Consider the following 25,158-nt stretch of genomic DNA (forward strand, 5'->3'; position numbering starts at 1 on the left):
TCCCCCAAGTCCCATAATGAAACCCTGAATGCACAACATAATCATAGTCAGATTCAGCCAAGAAGTGAAAACAAAAGGAAAACAGCTCAGTAAGTATATAAGAAGAAAGCTATTACATGAGCAGAAACCTCTTGGATATTGGCAGTTTTAAAATGTAACATAGCATTCTTTTACAGTTGAAGGTATGACCTATTTCTTTTCTCTTTTCCTTTTTTTTTTAAATTTTATTATTATTATTACATCAATCAGTTTTTATGGTGGTTGGGTGGGTGTGCATGGAAGGCAGTCAATGTCCTTAGATTGTCTTTACACATGTTCTCTTGCTTCACCTCAAGTCCCATATTTCTAATCATTCTGTCATGTTGCTTAACAAGACAATAAGTCCCTTGTGTCACATAGCACAAAACAAAGAATTGTGTTACAACCCAGTGCATTAATGCAATTTCTTGCAGGTTTGGAAAAATAAAATAACTTTCTTCTGTGTCTGATTATAGTTTCTTGTTCACCACCTTTTGCTGAATTTCCAAGGCCCTTTTGAGTGTATTCCCAAACTGTCCTGATCACTTTACTCACAACTTTATCAATTTATAGCACTGCCATTCTTCTTCTATGGAATTATCTGCTAGTGGTGACTGGTTAATTAAAAGCTATTTAACCCCTTGCATCTATCTGTGTGGCCCTTAAAAACTGTCAGAAATTTGCCAACCTCTAGAAATTGCTTTTGGTTCTAAATCCCTATGTAGAAATAGTCTGTGGAAAACAAAGAAACAGCTCTTGGAGTAGTTACACTTTGTGAAAAAAAAAAGTGTCAGTATCTTGATTTCAAGTACCAAACAATTCCTGCATTTTGTTCCTGGAAAATGGGTGTTTCTCTGTATGTATATCTTTATCATTATCAATCTATGTGTCTTATCTGTGTACCTTCATAGACAGAATATCAGAGCTAAATTTCACTGATTTAAATGGTCTCTCCCTAAAAACAGAGACCCTTACTCTGTAGCACAGCAGAAAACCAGAACTTCTTTGTTTGTGGGGCTGCTGTATCTGAGGTTCTTTTGTTGTTTTTTCCCCATTGGTTTCCTCCCAGCCTCCCCAATTCATGCATACCTCAGCAGCCCTTTTTTTAAAAAAAGTAAAATAATAAATTAACATTACTTATAAATACTCCAGTAAAAAGCAGTTTTCCCTTTACTCTTTTAATAACTTGTTGCATGTCTCTGAGAAGAAATAAAATACATATGAAATCAAAATGAATCCCAAGCAGATGTCTAAGACACAGTTGAAATACTTATTCTCCTTTATGCAATAGAGCAGTGTTGGAGATAGGGTTTTTTATTAATTTTTATAAGTCTTCCACTACTATAAAGAGATGCCCTAGCAGAAATGCTTCTTACAATATCCCTATTTTTAACCATTGACTTGCTAGAAGAAAAACTTTCTGACTGATCTGAATGCTGCTTTTGAATCTTATGTAAATCACTGGAAATATCTTCATTTTAAATGATAGTAATACTAGCTTTAGACTTGTTACTTTTCAAGATACTTACAGAAAAAGGAAAAAAAACCCACAAAACCCAAATGAGCATAGAAATTGGGTGCAATGCAATTTGAATATACAGTACATGTTTTGTCACCTGACTATTCTTAAATGTGCTCTGAGAATAAGCAGGAGTTTAAGTGCTCTGTGTAATCCCGGCCTTGGTTTCCCCTTGTTCTTTGTTGAGATAATGGTGTTCTGTATTTATTCATTGAGCTGTAAAAAATGTTTCTAAATAGGTTACACAGTTGTTAATGACTAACAGCTTGACTTGCTTAACATTTTTTTCTTTCACCCCCAATTCTAGGAAGGATTTCTGTGTACATAAGGATGAGCCATGTGATACTGTTGGTAAGTAAATAAACATAAGAGACTGTGTATAAACTACATAATAAAATTAGTTTTGTGTAAGTAGAAATGTGAACCTAAAAGATGACGGCAAAATCAGCCATGGAAATAAGTAACTAGCTAAAATACATCTTAAATGCTAATGATACTGTTAGATTGGTGTATGCTTCTAGCAAAATACTGTGTTTTAGTACAATATTTCTATCTCTTTCATAGATCAAACTTTAAAACTTTTTTCTTTTTAGTCTCACTGATTAATAGAAAATTGTTTTATTGTTAAAATTTTTTTAATTTTGAATTTGAAGCTAAGAAATTGTGTTTGTGATTCTTTTTTTATGGAATGGATTTATCTTTGGTGTGAATATATTTATAATTTTTTTTGCATTTATGATGATTTTTCCGGTTTCATTTCAGCTGCAAAAGTTTGAGGAGAATTCTCATGTAAACCTCACCACTTGCTGTTCTTTTTTTCTTTTACTGCTGTATCTCAAATGTATGTGAGTTTATCTGTGGGATGGCTACCAAGAAAAAAGCCTTATAAATAAGAATGTAATGTGTTTCACAGCAGTAAATGATTAAGAGTTCATAGTGTTCTTTCACTAGTTGGTATATTGGTCTTAGGTGAATTCTGTAGGAGTGTTTCTTGTTTGGAGGCATTTATTTTTGACTTGTGCAAAAATGTTTACTTCCAGCTGGAAGAGGAAGCAATGTGACAAGAAGTCTTCATCATTTTATGTTGATTTAAACTGAAGTTAAATCTGGAGTACTTCCAGTGTATGTAAATCAGGATAGGCTGCTTCCTGAATTTCAGAATTGAAGTGAACATATTCAAGGATTTTTCCTGAACAATGTTTTTTCTTTGGCTGAAGCTTGGAGATAGTAGAAGAGCTATTTGTCTCTGAATTTGCCCATAAAATTTTAAATTGAATAAGATTAAACTTACTCAAGTATCAGTAATTAACAGTTCTGTGGTGAACAAGCTGGGATGAAACTTGAAAATGTGGCAGCCTATTAAGAGAACAGGAAGTAAAGAATTTTAATTTAATATTGTCTTAATATTGATAAGCAAAAGGAAGTAGAGATCTTTACTGAATGATCTGGCATGTAGTGGATTGGCTATTGTGGAATTTCCCATTCTCTGTGTTACTGTTTGGAGGTCTCTTCAGGAACTGAACCACAGTTTCTATGTATAGTTCTTTCCATATAGGTACAGTTTTGCAGCAAAAGCAAAGATCATTGTTTTCCCTATGTTTCATTATTTATTTTTTTAAATTTCAATCATTATTTCCCCAGATAAATACAGTGCCTTACCATAAATGTAGGGATTCATTTCTTCCATAAATAGTTATAGTACTCTGGGTCCATGCTCACTGTTTAGAAGGCCTTGTCCACCATCATTCTGGTGCTCGCCTAAGGAAGAGTGTTGAAAAACTTGGCAAATTCCTCTTGAAGAGAATTTTTAAAGTTATCTTACTGTCACGGATATATTATGTCAATTATTTTAAGGCTAGCAGGTCTATAATGCCAAATTGTTGAAAGTACTGTTTCCTTTTGATATCTACTCCTAACTTTTTTTTTTCCTTCGGAGAACCAGAAGATTTTAGATTAGATCATGATTAAAAGTTTGTTGAAAGGAATTGAAGGGCAGTTTGATCTTCCTTTATTTCATGCAACAAGTTTATAGGCAAAAAGAGACAGTACATTCCAGGGATGTATCACATGCTGTAAATTACAGAATTTGTCAAAGATGGTAAACGAGAAATGCTAATGTACTCTACAATTTCCCAATGTCCAGACCTTGCCTCACCTTCTCCCCTCTCAAAATGTCCAGAAGAATGCACAGTACAGACTCTTCTCCATCATAAGAAGAGAAATAAAGCAATTATCTCTGAAATATTAATATAAGTGTACAGGAATGTGAGACAGTCAAGGTGATGTTTGTTGCGCATTAGGCAATCCAGAAATGAAAGTTATGAGAAGGGAGCATGTACAGGACAGACCTCATTATTGGAAAGGGTTGTCATGTTGGATAATAATTCTTTGCAGTGATGGATACTAAGTAGACAAATACTGGATTTATTGTTTAGTCATTACATGCCAAGACTCACTCAGTTTTCAGACTGGACATGAGTATCCTCTTAAGCCAGAGAGAGAAAGCACCAGTATTCTGTTATACAGACAAAGTTCTCATGTAATTAGGTGGCAAATAGCACGCTTTTCTTTACTTCCAGTCTTGTTCTACAGAAAGTAAAGAACTTATGCACTCTTCAAAAAATAATTTTTCATTGTCTTCTAAAATAACAGTGATTTATAGGGAGATTTAATGGTTTAAAGATATAATTAACTGAGAACTCTGTTAACCAGAAAAAAATGTTTACTCAAATTCAAAACCATATAACAAACCTCCCTAGAAATACACTGAAATATATTTCATTAATGATTTTGAACAAAATGTGTGGTGGTAATCTCCAAAATTATAAAAGCATTTTAGGTGGAAAAGTACAAATTTTTTTTTCTATAGTGATAAAAAACGTTATTTGCATTGGTTGTCAAAATACTGCATTCTTAGGGAAAAAAATACATCTGTCTTGTAGACCAAGCATCATGGAGAAGAGAAGGCTTTGGGGAGACCTCATTGTGGCCCTCCAGTACCTGAAGGAGACTTACAAAAAGAAGGAAGAAGGGCTTTTTTGCAGGCAGATAGTGTCGGACAAGGGGAAATTGTTTTAAACTGAAAGAGGTCAGGTGTATATGAGGTATATGTAAGAAAATCTTTACTCAGAGGGTGGTGAAGCCCTGGAACAGGTTGCCCAGAGAAGTTGTGGGAGTTCAAGGCCAGGTTGGATGGGCCCCTGAACAACTTAATCTAGTGAAAGGCTTCCCTGCTCACGGCAGGGGGGGTGGAACTAGATGATGTTTAAGGTCCCGTCCAACCATTTTGTGATTCCAAAACTCATTAATACTTCATATTTTATAGTTTTGCAAAATAGACAGAAAGAGAGGAATTATTTCAGGAATTTTATTTGATTTCCCCAAAGTGTCTTGAAATTTCAGAAGTAGAATGTATTTATTTTATGCCTTTCAGTATTGAGTATTTCCCTATTGCTAGAAATGTTTGGAAATCTCTGCTGTGGCCAGGAAGTTGAGGGTCTACTTTCTTACTTCATAGTGTAAATCCAGATTTACTCAGATAATTGCCTTCCATATCTAATCCCATGTTTCTGTGTAAAATAAAGCTAGACTCTCATGTGGTATCAATCAACCCAGGTCAATTGATTTCTGCAAAGCTATTCTAATTTCAGCATTGCCAATTGTTGCAGCCACTGTCAAATTAATTCTGGGTGGAGAACCACAAAACAATTGTTTTAGGCTGAAAATTGACCAGATCCAAGTGTTCTTGGGCTTCCTCTGACTGGTTGGTTGGTTGGCTGCAGCATTCTTTATTCTTTTTGCTCCTCCTATTCTGCTCATTTGTATGCTTTCTCTCCCTTATTTCTGCACAGAAGTGCTCATATCACACTGCTCCCTTGATTCTCACAGTTTTTCTATAGTTTAAAGTGAGTTTTCAGACCTTATTTTCCATTATGATCATCAGGCACATCCTATGATTACCACAGAGGATTTCTCTGAGGGTGGAAAAATATCAAGATGTTTTTATAAAAATTAAATTAAATTTAGCTAATGAAAAGATTGAGTTAGATATGTAATTGTTCAAGGCTCTTTTCCCCCAGAAGACAAGTGGGTTTTGGGATCATAGCATGTTTCTCCTAAAGCCAGTTTTGTTAACTTAGTCAGAGGAAGCTACCTTTTGAATTTTTGGTGATTTGGAATGTTGTTCTGTTTCTTGGGCTGATGACATATAAAATTATGAGAGTAGACATCCCAGTGAATTTCTAAAAATTTTAGGAAGTAATTCAGTTGTTGGTTTCCAGAGATGTACAGCACAATAGAATCAGCACAAAATGCAAACTGGAGATTGCACACGCTGTACTGTTCTTGTGTGTGACTCTTCTGGTATTATCATACAGAAGTAACTGAGGTGAGCAATGATTCATAGGGAAAATTGTTATTGGGATATTGCAAAAACCTTTAAGAGAGGAAAATAAACAGATATTTTCTCAACAAGTAGGCTTACAAGTAAACACAGAAAGACTATTTCTTGAAGCAAGTGTACGCACATTTTAATTTCCCTTCCTCTTGTCTACCTTTCCACTTTAGCAATCAAGATTGCAACTCGCTGAGGCATATTTCTTTTGGGTTAGATTTGTTGTTTGCTGCTCGCTAATGTCATCTGTGGAAACACTGTACCAGAGAGTTCTTAGAGTGCACTGTTACAGGCATGGAAGTATTCTAAAATGATGCTTGTCTTGTATTGGCATCAGTTTGGAGCCCTGTTAATCTGCTGAAACTCAGGCAGTGACTTCTTCTGGTTTTGGTCATTTTTTTTTAGATAATATTTTCAGTTAAAACAACAGCTATAAAAACGTGATTTTATCTAAACTGTTTGCTAAAAAGCATTTTCCAAAAAAATGCAATCTCTAAACAGAATTTGTCTAAAAACATGTCAGATTGCTTTTGGGCATAAATATATTAAGTATATTAAAAATTTCCAAATTTGGTAACACCTAGTGTTGCAGGTACAAAAAAAAAAAAAAAAAGCAGAAAATTAAGGTGCCATCAGGTTTTTGTACTGGTGCAGAGGAACTCAATGGTGTGGATACAAATCATAACTGATAAGGAATCAGACAAACATCTACCCAGTAAAGACCAGAAACCACAATGAAGTGAAAGAACATATTTTCCATCTGACTTATAAAAATACCAAATATAGATTTATTTACTTTTCTTTCCTAATATAAAAGCTATTGATCTTTAATATAAAGCGCTTGGAGTTTTCCTCCAAACTTTTGCCCTAGGGAAAAAGGTTTTGACCAGCCCTATACATTAAGAAATATGGTAGAAATAGGGAATTGGGCAGACTGTCCATGTCCAGTGAGGGTTAATGCTGGAAATACTGAAGATGAATGCTTAGGGCCAGTTACCAATGAACAAGCAGCCAAAGAATTGCACAAAACACAGGCAGCAGCCCAGCTGAAGTAAAGTGAAGAAGTCTGTTTCCCTGTGCTTCCTCATCTGAATCCATTCATCTGGCTTCCCTCCTCTTATCCAGACCACTGCTCTGTTGTAGTCTGTCACAGCTGCCCTCAGCCTGACTAGCTGGTAACAGTTTGTTGGGAATTGCAGTGAACCTCCTCATGCTGAGCTGTGTGCTGGACTGCCCTGGGCACTCAATGCTGCTAATTCAAACCTAGTTCAAGTACCTGTGAGACATAAGCCATGCTGGCAGGGTTAGTCTTTGTTAGTCTTTGCTTTCTGCTTGTTACTTCTCTTTTGTTGAGTCAGTTATGGAAGAAACACTCTTGCAGCTGTTCCAAATCAATATTGTGGGTTATTCAGGTGTTGTCAATTTCAGGGTATAGAAAGGTTTTTTATCAGTCAAGGCAAACAGGAATCCAAAAATCCCAGAGCCTGCTATTTATGTATGTCCTAAAGTTGATGTGCATTTTTGGAAACAGGTGTTTCCACAAGACAGGTAAAGCTGAAACTGGAGTGTGGGCCAGGACTGCTGTGATGTAGGATGGGGATGTATAGGACCTATGTATAGGTACTGCTCTGTACATAGCAGAGTACAGTCAGTCTGGCAGATAGAAGTGTAGGAAGAATGCTTAGAGGATGAAATCAGTTAAGGATAGAAAAATGAGTCTTGCAATATTTTTGCAACATCTAGGTTTTTTTAACATTTCAGCATTGCACACAGTCTAGTTGGATATTGGTGAAAGGTGTTATGTTTTAAGTAACTGAATATTTTATGAGTATATATAATTTTAAAATTCTGTTGACTAAGGTTACCTGTACATAGAGATGTACACCAGCAATTTTTTCAGATATTCATCACTAGTGTAATTAATTTGCTTGGTTTTGTTATGAATGTTACTGTTCTTGGTGCCATGGGGCATTCAGAGTGGGAGGAGGGCAGCTGAATGACAGATTGGATGATGAGAAACAATTACAGCAAGTTTCTCCCAGTGAAGGCATAACTACAGTCTGTTAAATTTCCTAGGTCTTAAATGTTCTCTGACATATGTCCAGGCTTGATGCTAGACAAAATTTGCAAAAACAGCAAAAGCATTTTAAGCTCTGAGTTTTGCTCTTTGAATTGATTTGTCCTACTGAACAATACTCTAAGAATGTATCCTATATAAAGGAAAGATTTTTTTTTTTCAGTAAGATAGCTGACGTTCAGAGAACTGGGCTCACAATTTAATCTGCAGAAGATTTCCTGCAGGGATTTCCAAGGTCTAACCTAATCTTAAGTCATTCACATAACCTTTACAATGCATACAATTTTGCATTCATGCAGCATTCTCTTTTCCAGCAAAATCATGATAATAATAGTTCACAGACTTACATAGAGAGGAATACCTCATACAGTGAGAGCAGGACCATCTTATAAGTGATTTTACAGAAAAGCTAGACAAAGAGATCTCACTCAGTTTTAATTTCTGGACTTTTGTTTCTTCTAAAAGAAAAGCATGGTAGCTCAGATGTGTAGTCAGTACCTGCACATGCCTCAGTAGCTCCATTATTCACATGTGACTCCTGAACATTGGTTTTCTTCTGTAGAAATGCAAAAGTTCCTTAGGAAGCAATATCCATATGATATTCAGTGTACAAGATTTTTAAAAACTAATTGGAAAATTTGACTAATTTGAAAATTTTTGACTTCTACAGCCTACAGAATAAAATTTGGTTTTGTCAGTGAGTTACATGTCTATAACTACAGCAAAACAGATCCTAATTAATTCTGAATTCCAATAAATGGGAAAAATCAAAGCAAAATAAGTAAATAGAATTTACCTCATATGTCATAAAACATCAAATGAATTATTCATGCTTGGTGCAGTTTCTCAGGAATACAGAATGCTGACTACACTACATGTCCTCAGTCATTACATCCAGACGTTGCTATTACAATCCTCAGCTTTATTCTTTTTATATTAAATTCAGTTCTAAAACTTATTACATTTTATGTTTCCAGAAAAACTCTTAAGATGCAGTCCTATCTTACCTTGCCTCTTGTCTTACTGAGTTGGAATATGACAAGACTCCAGTGAGACCAGAGAGATAAGTGTTCACATCAAGACATGCAAACCTTTGTTTTCAAGCAATGTTGTAACTTCAGACACAAAATGACTGGGTTACAACACATCAGATTGTTTCATTTTCCAGTGCTTTATTTAAAATGTTTAAAGCTTAATTAATCTCAACAGCAGTAGAGTGATAGAGAATGAATCTGTCTGAATGGAGTCTTGATTGCAATTTCATAATCACTGAGCTTTTAATTAGTGACCCTTACCGTATCTAAAAAACAAGTATTTTCTTCATTAAACGATTGATCAAGGACTTGATGCAGGCAACTCCTTTGTTTTCTTTCTTTTGTTATTTTACTTTGAAGTAGTTAACCAATGTATTTAGAGAGCTGAAAGTAATGGAAGAAAGATATTTTCTGTTTTATTTTTCAGATTATCCTACAGAGGTCACTTACTGCTTCTTTGCTAAGTATGTGTCAGCAGTCTGTGTTAGGAAGCAGTAGGGTCTTTGAGTGTGTTTAGGAGGATGGGAAGGTTAATTTTTATGTCTACATATAGTTTCAGATATTTACAATGAAGTCTATGTAAATGTTAGAGCTGAGAAAATCTATGACATTCTGTATTAAACTTCCATTAGGCTCTGGATGTTCTATTTCAAGGTGTGTTTGAGGCTGAAACATGTTGCTTGTTTGATGTGCAGGATAATTTTGTGAATTTGTAGATAGTGTTGGTGTGTTTGGTTGTCTTTGGTACTATTTTTTTGTATGATAGCTGTTTATTTGTGTAATAGTTCTAAATAAAAAATATATGCACTATTATTAAGATAGTATTAAAGGTGCAATTATTCCTCAGTTACTAAAGAAATAAGCTTTTTCAGATAGTGCCTATCTTGAAATATCTCTGAGGTTAGATGATTTTTTTCCTATATTGAAATAATAGCTATTAGGTTAGACCTATATGTAATTCCTGTTGCACATTGCAGTTCAGATTTAGTTGTACTCTTTCTCATTTAGTTAACATGAGATCATTGTTCTTAACATACGTTTAAATCTGAGTGGATTCAGCTACAAGATCAAGCTCTGAATTTGGCTCATGACTTGAGTAAGGAGTGGGGTAATATGCCTCAGTACCATCTACAGGCCGTTGTAATTTCATATTCTTTCTATGAAAATGTGGTAAAACTTATTAATTTTCTACAGATTATACTGGTTCATCTCTAGGTATGTCTTTATTTCTATTTTGTTTTCTGTTTAGTTTCAAATTATCTGAGGTATTTAAAATCCTTTTTCAATGGAATTTGAAATATAGAGAGATGTACCATATGTAAGAATTTTAACATTACACTGAATAGCATGCAAAATATTAATGTTTCAACCTGGAACTTCAGTACAGAATTTTGTCCATAGACAAAATTCCCATGTCCATCAGAAAAAGGCACTCCAAATAAGGACAAAGGAATTCTATGTATTATATGGTGCATATTTACTATGTGTTAAAGAAAAGAGAAGGAAATTCCAAGGTAATTATCACAGTGATTTGTGTCTGTCTTGTGAATAGTGTGTACTTTCTAACTTCATGTGGGGATCCTTCACTTAAGTGTGCCAGATGCAGAAGTTAAAAATGAGTGAAGCCTCTGAGCAATACTGCCATGGTACACAGGAGATGCTCATGCCAAGGGGCATGGGCAGTGAGACACAAAGCAGAGGACAGAAGTGGGTATGGCTTACTTAGGATCATGCAGAATTTTTTCACCAGGAGAAAATTTACCATTTTTGCTAATCAGATTGCAAAAGATAAAAACATAAGTGATTTAGAGACCTTCTCAATGCATCAGACAGTGAATTATGTTTTGTGTCACTCTATTAACTGAAATTCTTGAAAAACTGAATCAGGTCCAAGCAGCTCTGAGCACTTAAAAATATTTTTCATTGCCTCCTGGATTTTACAACTTCACTACTCATCTTTTATGTTTTTTTTTAAATATGAAAAATATAAAATTGTGGGGGTTGGACCTGATGCACAATCGTGCATCAATAATAAATTACTCTGTATGCTATAATACCAGTATATACTCTGGATTAACTTGTATAAAGAATAGTTCTTCACTTAATGTATCATGCATACAATTAAATTTAAACATTAAAAAAAAAAGTTCTGTCACACATTACAAATTAAAGGCATTCAAAATATATGGCTGTAAAATACTTGTTTGCCAGCTAGCATCCATTTTGCTAATATTAGTCTTGTGTTCGACTTTTCATAGATATGCCTGTGTATAGTACCTTTATCCCCTTAAACGAAGCTTTTGCAAAGTTATTCATAAGTAGTCAGCTTTATATAGAGTAGTGCACTCAGGAATCCTGGTGTTTTTTAGTGGAAATGTTTTCAGAACAATGTTTTCAGAGTGGCAGGTAGCTCCTTGCAACTAATGCATCAGTTTCTGCGTCCTGTAACTATATAATGGCAAGGGAAAAAGCAGTGTAATGGAATTATATTGTAAAAAACACATCTCTTTGAAGAGTGGAATTGGATGTCAGTGGTACGAGTCCTTTAACTGAGGAGGAGACAAAAAGAGCTCCATATTTGTGGAGAGAACAGCAGATGAGCTATTCAACTTCATCTAACTTGTCAAAACACAAGGAAAAGTGCTCTGCAAACATCAGCAGAATAGAACAGAGGGATAGGGCCAAGTCTCACTCTTCATTTGAATGTCTTTGGGAAGACTTTCAGTTAGAAACTGTTTCATAGCTCCCTTTTGTGGCATTTAAATGTTTGTTGGTTTTTTTTGGTTTTTTTTTTGTAGTTTGTTTTGAGTCTATACTGAAATTTTTATGTTCTCAGGGTGGTAGTACCCTACACTGAATAAAACAACAAGTAAGTCTTCCTTTTACTCTGATTGCTCAAGCACGGGCTAATGCTGCATTCTAATTCTCAATTACCTTGCATCATGCAGACTTTGCAAAGGTTATTTTGGGTTATAATGGGTACCCTGGAAGAAGAAAGACCTGATACTCTCAGTCTGTTCAGCTTGCTTTCATTGAAATCAAACTTCCTGAGAATCATCCCAACAAACTCCAGGAATTTATGAACTGAAAACAGTTTGCAAGTGCATTGAGACATGGACTTGAAGAAACTCATCAGATCGTGCCATCAATCAGTAAACACTGACTCTTACTGGGGCAGCATAAATGCTTTCATCATGTGTGATAATACAGCATGAAACAACATAGCCTTACTTGTAGACAAAATACTGGATGAATATCTGGAGATAACAATAGTAATTTAAAATTTTAAGTAAATTATTTTAAATTGATTTAAAATCAATTTTAAATCAAATTATTGTAGCTAAAAAGGGGTATGGTGGAAGACCCTTCTCAAGGTAGCTTTTCCTTTGTTCTCACTTATCAAAAGATACTAACTAAGCTATGCATGCATATCTGGTCCTTGTTTTCTTTATAAAGGCTATTCAATTCACATTTCCTAGAAGGTGTGCTAGTACTTTATGCTATAAACAGCCACAGCCCCAAGAGCAGTCACTTTCTTATAGTGCATCTCTCTCTTAGTGAAACAAAGTAGTTTCACACAAAATCTTAAATAGCACAAACTGCAAAAGCTTTGGCCATATAATAGTACCTTATGCTAAAAGTCGAAGAAAAACCAGATTAATACCTCTTTCAATCCCACTAGCTGCCCCTTGTCTCACATAAAAGAGAGCACCCCATTAAAAATGGGAACAGACATCCTGAATATTTTCTTTAAGTGTGATCTCAGCAGCAGTAAAATAATCACTTTCATTTTTAGGTTGAGTGTATCCTAAAAACATGAGAAGTGCTTTAGAGGAATCACTCTGGTTGCAGATAATGAGGAAATGTTTTACTGTGCTGAAGCCTACTGTGTTAAGGAATAATTTTATATTTCTGTCACACAGGTAATTTTCATAACATTGATATAATAAAATAAGTTACAAAAGAAAGCAAGACAGTCTTGTTTTCCTCATAGTTTGTTGCAGGAACAAAACCAAGTCTAAATAATGTACTATGGAGTGAAAATTATGTGAGCAATTTCACACTGGTCTGTTGCATAAGTGGTACCAGCCACCTTCCAGGAAGAAGGCACTAGAAAGTAAGTTACAGGAGAATCAGCTTAATAGGGTATCCAGGCTGTAATCCTTTTAAGACCAGGAAAAACATCAGTGATATATTATGAGTAGATCAAGCTGGTATGGGGAATTGATGTTACATGAGCCTGGGGAACATATTGAGGGAAAAAAAAATTATTTGATGGAATGAGACAGAAGGTGAATTCAAAGGTGTTGCATTGTATGTAGATGTACAGAACATGAGGGCAGCTTTAACAGCTGCACACTTTATGAATGTCAGAACTGAAATCCAGGAAGGCAAGAAGAGAGATAATTGCCTGGGTGAATATTTTCACTAGTTGGACAGAGTGACATAATTCTTAATTAACTCCAGTGTGTATTTTACTCTGTGATGCTGATATATTTTGAGCCAAGTGTATTGATTTGTAAACTCATAGTACTCTAAAATATGTTAAAGTGAACTCACATTGCACAGCAGTGGAAGCAGTTCTGAAAACTAATTGTGCTATCTGGTGTTCCAGGACTACATTTAGTCATCACATTTTTATGGGGAGAGTCAAATTTTTTCTCAGACAGAATCAGAGACAAGAGAGAGTTGTAAACATGCAGCATTTTCATTAAAATAGGAGTGCAATAAGTATTTTCTCTTTTCTGATTTTTTCTATTTACAAATAACGGAGGACATTAAATTTTGAAATTACATATGTACTCAAGTTTTAAGGCCAGCACAAGTCTTTCAAGGTTACAGAAGTTATGTCAAATGTCAGTTTGGAAAATAAAGGCTGCCTCAGAATTGATCTTGCAAGCTAGGGTAACTTTTAAAGCCCCTGCATAATTCCCTGGAATTCTAAAACTTACACTTACATCACCATTTAATCAACATGCTGTTTCTGTGCACTGTGCTTCCTATTTCCTTAAGTGAGGGCCCATGACATCAAATGATAAGGCTTTAAAAAATATTTTAAAAGAAAATGTTGGGGTGTTTTCATGTATTCCAGAAACTTAATATTTTTTTTAATTGACCAAGCCTTTCTGTATGTTATTTTTATGAAACTATGTTTAAATAGTGATAAAATTTAAAAAAAAAGGTAACCTAAAAACTGGCAGCAGCAAGAAAGCATCTGAGAGAAAAGCTGTAACAAATTATTAGAAAGAGTTGTCTTTATCAGATGAGGTCAGTTTCTCTTTCTTAGTAGTAGCAGGTATTTATATTGTGATTTCTTATACTGTGGTATTCTAGGCAAACTAAAATTTCACTTGCCTTTTTGGCAAAGGTGTGTTCCTTTGAATTCAGACTAGAAACTTTTGTTCCTACTTCCCCTTTTACAGTCATACCCTGGGAGAAACTGCAGTTTACAAGCCTCCAGAATATTTTGTACAATTATACTGGGCTAGAAAGTGAACTTGTTCTCTCTTTAGGTTAACTCTTTTTAAATACTTGTCCTAGTAAATCTGTACCTTCTATTTTTGAATGGACAAATACCAGATATAAATTATCCAACACTATTCAGGATGTTCAAGCACGAATGATTTGTTCCCATGTATCAGGTGTTTTATTTCTAAAAAAGTGTTCTAGAAGGAAAAATGCAGGTCTCATAAGACTTTTTCCCTCATAATACTCTTTTCCTGTTATCTGTTTTTACAATGGGAAATTTATTTTTAAATGATCTGAGGAATAATTTGTCTCTTAAAAGAACTTTGGAGAGAATTTTCACTTTCAAGACCTACTCTACCAAGCTTTTGTGTGGCACTATTAAACACAGATAGCCACTTACATATTCCAGATGTTCACAGTGGTCCCACTTGCTTCCTGATAGTTTCAAGAGCTACTACGTGCTCTGATAATAAGATTAGTTTCCAGCAACTGCACAGAACTTTACTCAGGCTGAAAACAGCAAGGAAGAGAATATTAGAAAAGGCTAGTTCTGTATGGATGCTGTATAGAACAGTATTATTTTTTCTTTTATCCTTGAAAGAATACCCTCTGTGGGTATTCTGAATTCATGAGGGTCAGAATTCTATGACCAGGTTCTATTCCACACAAGGAGGATTTAATGTTTAAAACAAAATGTATTTATCTGATGACATTTGATATTTTGTGGGATTTTGATTTAGCAGAATTATATGGCAATATACTGAAATCAGTGCAGGCCATTGTGTAGCCATTTTAACACACTGTGGGATCACAGTACAAATCTTATTCTCACTATTGGCCCTCATATGCTCACTGTTATAATGCTGAGCATCCCCATTGCTGGGAAGGAATATGTGTATTAAAGCCTGCTCCAGCCCATTGCTCCATTCAAACTTCATTTTGTCAGTTATTCAGTTTTTATACTCTCTTTTGAGCTGAGCTACGTATGCACTTCCCCCTTGCTGGGCTGGCTAACTCAAGAAGCCATTCACACTCTTTTGATTAACTCAGGCATAAACATTTCCACAAGCAATTAATCCACTGAAATGATATAGGCATTTATCTAAAACTAGCTCTCCAGTCCCTCTTGGGTTCAATTTTCTTTGCAGCAGCTGTGATCAATCATTCCCTACATTCTTTACTCAGCTTCATAAGTACAACACCCTTGCCACCACCCCTCTTTGAGGGGTTTCCTGACTAGAAATCAAGAGGTAAGGTTTTTTTTAATAAACAGGTTTATTCAAGAAAAGCATATTTGAAAAAGAAAAATGAAAGATTAACTAAATAAAGACCAAAAGATAAGAAAAAGAAAAGTGAATATGTGTATGCACTCAGAAGTGTAGAGTCAGTCACATGAATAAGATACAGCCTTCATAGCATGTGCATCTTGTAGCACTACACAAGTGTAGGTGTCAGTCTGGAGTAGTGGTGCATGCAGTCTAAAAGGTAAAGAAGTAAAAGGGAAGCCTATTCTTTGATTTATGTATTTCCCAGTCATTGTGACAATACATTTATAGCAGTCGTTCCTTAGGGTCTGTGTGGGAAAGCCTGAAAGACTGCCAAGCAACATTGTCACATTGCCCACCTTTAAAGAACATGTAATTGTAGAACAAGTTGTAAAACAGAAAGCAAGTTTGAATTGTTAAAATTACTTCCTGTGGTATACTGCAGTGTTCACTGTCATCCATCTCACCATTTTGTTGAGTAACAAAGGCTTTTGTTAGTGTACATAAACAGTTTTATGGTAGGAATCAGGCCCAAACTCATTATCTGGAGCATGTGATAATCATTCAAAGTAAGCTGTGTATCTGTCTTGTCTATCTTATGCATCAGTGAAAAGCATATCCTCAAGATTAATTTATTTATGCATGTATTTGGTGAGAGCTGTTCTCATGCTAAGCTTGCAACCTGCTGCTGGCTCTTTAAGTAACAAACTTTCCCTTTACTAGGTGAGCCTCATTCAGTTTTGTTGCCAAATTAAGCAAAAAAAGTCCTTCTAAATCACATCTTATTTGATTGTATACAGCAGTTCCATGAAGGTTTCATAAGGCACTCGTATAATTTACCCTGGTAATTTAGGGACTGAAAGTCTTCATTGTGTAAGTCCTAAAAATAGACATTTCTACTTCTGTCCAAATGTTTAATTTATATATTTAGATCAAGATTCTTATTAATTTTCTATGCCATGTAAAACAAACATCTAGAAAAGTTTCTCATGAAAATTATGCCATGAGGAAGTTAAAGTAAACTGTTTCAATTTCTTAGAAGATTGAGTTACTTCTTAGAAAGGTTACATTTGGTTTTTCTTTCATGTTCGTAGTATGACAAAATATGAAGCAAAGAAAATTTTTATTGCATAAAACTTCATATCCAGTTTTTCATATTTTCTTCTGAGTAGAATCATTTAGGACCTCTTTAACACTAATTATATACAATCTATTCAAGCTGGGTTTTTTTCTCTTTCTAGATTACAGAGAGAAGGTGAAATGAGGAGAAAAGGAAGTTGTGACTTTCTCAAATTTATGACTTTCTGCTTTTCTTTTAACACTATGCAGTTTTCTTTTCCATCTGTGTCTTTTCCTGTTCATGAATATTTTAATGGACAAGTTTTCCACTTGGTGATGTTGCCTTTAAAAAAAAAAGGGGGGGGGCAATTAAAAGATTTTAGAAGTATACTGACTGTACTCAGTGACCATGTTACAGTGTGTTATGGCATTAAATATTTCCCTTTACATTTTTAAGAAATTTTTATAGGTGGCTTATAAGTTAAAAAAGATGACATGGGAATCATTTGTCAGTTTTTACACTAGAAGAAAGTATCCTTGAGTTCAGAGCTGCCTTGCTTCATAAACTATTTGGAATAGTGGTAGCTTGCATATGCTTTCATATGGTTTGGAGCATTCTGGATAGTTCAGTAAAAAAACTGACAAAAAGAATTGTTCACAGATATCAAGATACTGAAAAGGAATTGAAAAAGAAGATGGAAGTATATACAAGGTAATGCATATTAAGAAAAATATTAGTCTTCAGCATATATGTGTGAAGTCGTGGCCTTTGCTGTCACTGAGGAAAGAGATCAGAGAATGGTAACGGCCAGTTTTCCAAAAACCCCAGAATTGTTAGGGTTGGAAGTGACTTCTGGAGATGATCCATTCCAATCCTGCTGCAAAAGCAGGTTCACCTAGAGCTGGTGAAAAAAGAAACATCCAGGTGGGTTTGAATGTCATCCGAGACAGAGGCTCCATGACCTCCCTGGGCAGCCTGTTCCCGTGCTCTGACATCCTCAATGTAAAGAAGCTTTTCCTCATGTTGAGGTGGAATTTTGTGTGTTTTGGATGTGGCCATTGCTCCTTGTCCTGTTACTGGGCACCGTGGAAAAGAGTCTGGCACTATACTCTTGTCTGCCTTTGAGATATTTGTATTCACTAATAAGATCCCCGCTCAGTTTTCTCTTCTCTGGACCAAACAGGCCCAGCTCCTGCAGTCTCTCCTCATAAGAGAGATACTCCAGATCACAGATCACCTCTGTGTCCTCCACTGGACCCTCTGCAGTAGCTCCTTGTCTTTCTTGGGCCCAGAACTGCACATGGCACTCGGGTGTGGCCTCACTAGAGCTGAGTAGAGGGGCGGGATTGCCTCACTCAGCCTGCTGGCAATGCTCTTCCCAGGGTTCCCAGGATAACATTGGTCCTCATGATCAGCTGAGTAAACTGAATGTTTGGACTGAGCAGGAAAGACTAGAAAAACACAGAAAAATCATTATGTTGGTCTTCTATTAACCCATGGTACAATAGTCATTTTGGCTCTAACCACTTTTGTCTGAAAGACTGTAGTAGTGCAAGAGTAAGTAAGGTATACAGTGGGACATAGGATGTCAAATACGTGTAAATGGCCTCTGCCAAAGGAGTTGCTAAATTCACTGGAACTTCTCAGTTGATCATTGGAATTCTGACAGAGGTCTAGGAGGGCATAAATGACTTTTAATAGATGAATGGAGCTTTGTATTTGAGTTAGAACACCCTCTCTGCAGTCTTCATAAAAAGAGCAATATGTACTGTTGTAGGCAACTACACTCCAGATAGATGCAGGTAAGAAGGAATACCCAAATTCAGAGAATTAAGTACTTTGCTGGCTGTTAAAGTTGACTGTACCAATGCAGCCAGCCTTTAGCTCAGGGCATCCCTACATCCCTTGTCAGCTTAGGCCAGGAATGGGCAGTGGGGAAAATTTACTTATTGTCTCCTCTGTGTATTCATCTTGGAAGAAATGTTTTCCATGTGGGCAGCATTTTACAGAAAATTAGTATCTTCCAGCACTTTTGCCATCCCATCCCTCTAACAGCATCTTAGAGGCCTGTGGACCCTTCAGATGTTGCAAGAACTAAAAACCTAAAACTGTGTAACACACATTCAAAATTTATTTTTGTAAGTGTGGCATGCATACACACTCTCCATTTTTAGTCTTTCTCCCTGCTCTAAGGATTAAAGTACAGCAGTTTGTTTCAAGGTGTAATAGTAGGCTTAATAATCTATTCTAAAACATAAAATCACACACGTATTAGTACATATAAATTAATGTAGTTATTGATGTTCTGCTGAAAGCATGGATTTTCTTAGACATACATAAATCATAAAATAACAAAAGACACTAATAAAATTTAAGTTACATTTGGGAATAATGCAACAGAATTTGATTTGATAAAAAGACAATAAAAAATCCCATGATTTTTTCTGATGTCTTGCAGTGATGAGTGTTTGTGAAGATACAACACACATTCATATAGTTATTTGCCCTCACTGTTATATCTCTCACTTAAAAAGAGAAAAATTAATATTCCTGAACTTTGCATTTTGTATTTGAGATTTCTGGTTGTTAACTGTCTTGTTTTGATTACTGCCGTAGTTAAGAGCTGCTGGTTCACATACAACTGACAAAACTTGTTTTTCCTGGAAGTCATCTGTGACTCTCTTCAGAACAGCTTGTGCTAATTAGACTTTGAAGTTTCTGCTTGGTGGAAAATTTTTTTCTCCTCCTTTTAAAAAAAAAACCATCTGGTCTGCTAAAAAAATAATTTGTTAGATTGCTAATCAAGTGTAGTTAAATAATTATTTTTATACTGACAAGCCCATTGATTTGCCAGTTCATTTAAAATATTTTTTAAAGTACTTTTTACTATTTGTGAATTGAAAGCCAGATGTACTTGGGCTTTAAATTACGCTTCTATTGTAGTGGCTTGTGAATTTTGTGCACCACTGATAATTCAAATGAAGATCATGCTGTTGGAGGGTCTGAATAAACGCATGGCTAATACCATGACAAAAAATCTTTAATATCTTGTGAAACCAAGGAAGTTCAGAGGAAAAGAAATGTAAGTGGGATGAGTAAGTAATTTGAGTGGCTAAAGTTCCAGAATATTAACTCTATTTTTATAGTGCTCACTCTAAAAGGAAAAGAACCATTTTATAGCCTTTTAGAATGCAGTATTACAGTCATACCTATGTGTTTTATGGGCAATGTAAGGAAGACCACTGTTTGTAAGCTTCACTGCATGTCTCTTACTGCGATTCTGTTTGTGGTTTGCTTACTGTGGAGCTTTTGTTCCTGGGGACAATGCTGACAATTGCCTTTTTAACGTAGGTGGAGGATTTATGTTACAGGCCATGAATGAATAGGTAAAGCTAACAACTTGATCAGATGCTTTAGCTGGTGAGGTGTTAAGTGTAACATCCCTGTCAGATGAACTAGCACTTTTCAACAGAAATGGTGTAGATGTGCATCTAATTTGAAAGAATAAGTAGGTTGGCCATTTGATGAGTATGTTCATTAACAAACGAGAAAATTCTACGAGTCTGTAGAATGAAACACCCACATCTCAGGGTAGCACTAATAGCAGGAGTAATAAACTACTGCTATGACCAGGGGAAAGTTCCACTTTTTTGAAACAGCATTTATTTCATTTGGTTATTTACATGTTTGATAAGAAAATGTAGTCCCTTATTCTTCTTCTTCTCAGGCACAATGCTACAGCTTTACTCTTCTAATTGATGTGGCATGTATTTTCTTCTGAATTAACTTGAGAAAAAGTTATCCGCAGAGGGAAGTAATTTGAATATATTACATTTGACATGTATTCAATCAAGTTTTTTTTTTTGTTTCAAACCATAGCTTTTTATAGATAAATAATCAGATCCTTCCTTACATTGTCAGTGAGATAAAGTTACCGATTTCTAGCTAATACTTTTCATATACTAGGTGTTTTAATTTAAAACAGTGTGTTGAGGCTATGGGTTTCACTAGGAATATCTTAATCATAACAAAGGAGCAATTGTTCTTTGATTTTTTTTTTGTTTTGGGGTTGTTTTTGTTTTTTTTTTTTTTAATGTGGATTTACTGTTGGAGCAGTTCCAGCTGTGTTAATAAACCACAGGAAGTTTTACTGAACATAAATATATTTAAAGAAATTCAGTCTCTTACCTAATGCACAGACAACTGAGCAAGAGCAGCTGCTTACTGAAGTCAGTTTCTTTTTCACTACATGTGAAATTCATAATCAAAAACAAGACATGACACTAGTTCACAGCTAGTAGTTGGCTGATACACACTCAGTAGTTGCTGTTGAATGTGGGTTACACATAGGAAGTTGAATTTGGCTAATAGGGGTGAAGTCATAACGCATTAATTGCTTTTGATGCTTTCAGACATTTCTAGAATCAGCAATTTACTTTAATCTCCATGAAATTTGAATCTTATGTTTTGTCTACCAAACTTAAAAAATTCAAACAATCAATTTTCTTCAAAGAATTCCAAGTATGAAAACCTTTTTGGTGATATGTGAGGATATATATGAGCATTACTTGAGTATTATATGAGTATTATATGATCAATGTATGATTATTATTAAAAATTCCTAACAATGCTGATGGCTTTTTTTGCAGAATAGGTACTATATGGAAATATTCATAATTCTTTGGGTGTAAACGGGGGGAGGCAATCAGAATAGTGGAGAGCAACTGGTAGTACTCATGTTGTTGTATGGAAAACCTGCAATTTTAGAAGTTAGAAGAAGGTTAGGGGACTCCTTTTCCCTCGAGAAAGCTAGAGATTATCATACAGTTTTCTGTTTGTACTGAGCATCATCAGGAAGAGGGAGGTTTGGGAATTCTCTTTCTGTAGATCCCAGCAAGTAAGTTTTATCCAACTGAGAATAGCCATCAACACTGTCATGACTGAGCTCCAGATGACAACTAAACACCACACAGCTGCTTGCTCTCTCCCCACACAGTGAAATGGGAGGAGAGAATTGCAAGGGTAAGAGTGAAAAAAGCAATGGGTTTAGATAAAAATAGTTTCCTGATTGAAATAAAAATAACAGTAATAATGATAGCAATAATGAGAAGGAAAATTACAGAGATAAGTAAATGCCAAGCAAGAGAAATGATGCTGCTGAAAACAATTGCTTGCCACCAACCAACCAAAGGCTGGCCCGTCCCTGAGCATCAGCCCCTTGGCGGCCTCCTGCCTCCTCTTTTTGCTGAGCACAGCTCAACAGGGTGTGGGATATCCTGCTCAGCTTGGCTCATCTGTGCTGCCTGTGCCTCCTGCCAGGGTCTTGCCCAGCCCCAGCTCTCTTGGTGGTGAGGTGGTGTGAGGAGGAGAGGCCTTGAATCTGTGGAACGACTGCTCAGCAGCAAGTAGCGCCTCCCTGTGTTACCCTCGCTCTTCTCACACAGCCCCAAAACATAGTTCCTTACCAGCTTCTGTGTGATTAACTCCATCACAGCCAAAACCAGCACAGCAAGAAAAGTATTTCTGAATGTTTTGCATTATAATAAAGGATCACTCCCAGCACTTCAAAATGCAGTAGTGGGTTTTGTCTATGGCAAGAGTGATTTTTCTATTGTGTTGGACCTATTTTTAAGCTCACTGATGATGGCTAAAGTCAGGACCCTGACGTTCACTTCTTCTCGTATTGTTACCAGCTGTACTGCTTCAAGCTCCAGCATTAAAAGTCTCTCTGTCTTTTTCAGTTTGGACATCAAATCTTAAAAGAGGATGCATATAATTGTGGAACTACAAGGCACAAAATTATTTTAGAAATATTCTTGGTTATAGTTCAGTCATTGCAACATGACAATTTTGAAATAAAACATTACATTTCAGAGCATTTCTTCTCTGCTTTTTATTCAAGTTAGTATAAGTGATACCTACATTTAGCATGACGGTCTCATTTGAAGGAGTACATTTTTTTTTCCTTGACCAGATTTTGATTTTTCTTTCATATCCCGGATGGCTGTTCCCTATTTTGGAAACAAATAGTAAAAGTTGAAATACTCTGCCTTATTCAGATTAAATTTCTCATTGTTTTTTTCAGTCCTGGACAGCATTTTTTGTCAAAAGTTCTGTGTCCAAAAGCTTTCAGCTAGTTCTTTTGAGGGCAATACTCAAAAGTTGGCAGAATAGTGATGGGCTTACTACTACTTGTGGGTGAAGTGTTGTGCTCACAGACTGACAGTTATTTGGACTGTAAGAAGAATGGCTTATCTTATTAAATTGGAATGATAATTATGACTAAATTTCAAATACTGTCAAACATTTCAAACTTGACCTTTACATGCAAATAATCCAGCAAACATGCTGAACTGGAGGGCACCATTTCATTGAAAGGAAGTTCCTGGGAAGAAGGCCAAATGCTTGAATCAGTGTTTTGATTGCTTACTCCAGATTTTCAAATGAGGAACGACGACAATTGCCCCCGTAAATGTGTTTGTGGTCTGAAAAATTTACCATTGCCCAAATTAAGCTTCATGTTCCTCAAGTTACAGACACTCTACTTTTAAGAAGCTGAGCTTGAACTCAAAACCCTACCATTAAAGCTTCATTGGGTTTTTTTGAAAACTAAGGTATTATGTAGTAAAGGCATTATAGCTTCTACACTAAATATGTTTGACAGGCTGCAGTCTCCTATGAACTCTTCTGGGATATCTGACTCTTCTAAACTTTTTTAAAACCACTAACATGCTGAACACTTTATGAGCAATTAGTAGTGATAAATGTAGGGGCACAACTCTGTGCTTTGCACTCTGTTCTTGTGTCAGAGGAAATACCTGTTCAAACTTGTGTCCTCTTGTTGTAGACACTTATTTTCCTTTACAGCAGTGCTGACATTCATATTTGTGTTCTATCTCATCTCATTAAGGTACTGAGCAATGCTTTAAAAGAATGCATTTTCTGTACATTGCAGTCCATGCATTCATTACTGTGAGGTAATATTACCATCGGTTGCAAATTGAATAAGTAAACCTTTGCAGGTATCTGTTTATATACTTGGATGGCTCTGACCACAGCAAGGTTTCAGTCTTGTTTGGGTCTAATTATGCTGTAATAAATAAAGTTATTAATAACAAAAAATAATTGAATGTGGTGGTTGTGTTTCCTAGGTATAGCATACCTGAGTGGAATGTGCAGTGAAAAACGAAAATGTATAATTGCAGAGGACAATGGTCTGAATCTGGCTTTTACAATTGCCCATGAAATGGGTCACAAGTAAGTATGTGGATGTTAAAGCCTTTTATTCTTTTGCATGTAATACTACTGCAATTTGACTAAGTTGATTGTGTAGTTCAGTTTTTCGTTTCTTTCTATAAGGAGGGGATTTAAATTAAATGAAAAATCCACCAAATAATGTTTCTGTTAATAATAATAATAATAATATGTACCAATATATGGTATGTAGCTTAAGAAAATGTTTATGACTTGAAGTAATACAAAAATCTTTATAGCTACAAAATAAATAAATTAACTGGAAGGACTGCCATTGTCTGGGGAAAATCAGGTGCCCCAAGATGTTTGTTCTGTGCTTACTATGGTATTGTGTAACAGATCCAAGTCTAACAATTGTTGCCAGCAAACATTTTAATGAGATCATAAGTTGGAAGAGCACTTATTTAATTTGGCTTTCTCAGGATAGATCCCATTATAGTGTAGAATAGTCACTGGTCATTGCGACATTAATGTTTTTCATCTTAGAAGAAGAAAAGGATGGCAAAATGAAGGTGAAGTTAACTGTCCTTCACAGTTGGGCTGAATGTTTTTACTCATTCAGTGTCAAATATTTTCACCCAAAGTGAAAAATTAATATTTTGCAATAATAAAACCTGTTAGTAAGATTTCAACTTCATTCTTGACTTCACTACTTGTAAAAAAAAAAATAAAAATAGAAAATGCCTAATTTTTAAATGAAATAAAAAGGTGGTATACATTACTCTATCATTTTTTTCTGCAGTGTCTGTGTCAGGTATTCGTGTATTTGTATTATAATGTCAGTTTCAGAGCGACAACAGAGAGAAATGTTTTGCTAAATGTGTGGTTAGGTATCTTAGAACAAATACTTTGAATTTAAAGTGACTTGGTTTAAATTTGGCCAGAGCTTCCTGAGAATGGAGATCCTAGCATCTAAAATTGAAAAATGAAGTGAATTATAAGAAAAAAAATGGAAGTTAAAATATTTGCATTGTTTTTTTTCTGGGTGCAAAATAATCAAATACAGAGCAATTATTTAAAGATTGGTACAAGTATAAGTTGCTGCATGATTTTTTTCTTTTTTTTTCTT

At 35.4% G+C, this 25,158-nt stretch overlaps 1 protein-coding gene across 2 annotated transcripts in view; it reads left to right on the top strand.

Moving 5' to 3' along the window:
• Positions 1-25,158, top strand: part of ADAMTS19 (ADAM metallopeptidase with thrombospondin type 1 motif 19) — a 130,590-nt gene that overhangs the window by 42,530 nt on the left and 62,902 nt on the right. For both annotated transcript variants that reach the window (XM_059874150.1, XM_059874151.1), the window contains exons 7-8: positions 1,845-1,888; positions 23,987-24,092. In XM_059874150.1, coding sequence (XP_059730133.1) covers positions 1,845-1,888; positions 23,987-24,092 — 150 coding nt within the window. The remainder of the gene's footprint in view (positions 1-1,844; positions 1,889-23,986; positions 24,093-25,158) is intronic.

Source organism: Haemorhous mexicanus, chromosome Z, assembly GCF_027477595.1.
Source record: "Haemorhous mexicanus isolate bHaeMex1 chromosome Z, bHaeMex1.pri, whole genome shotgun sequence".
NCBI classification, from domain to species: Eukaryota; Metazoa; Chordata; class Aves; order Passeriformes; family Fringillidae; genus Haemorhous; species Haemorhous mexicanus.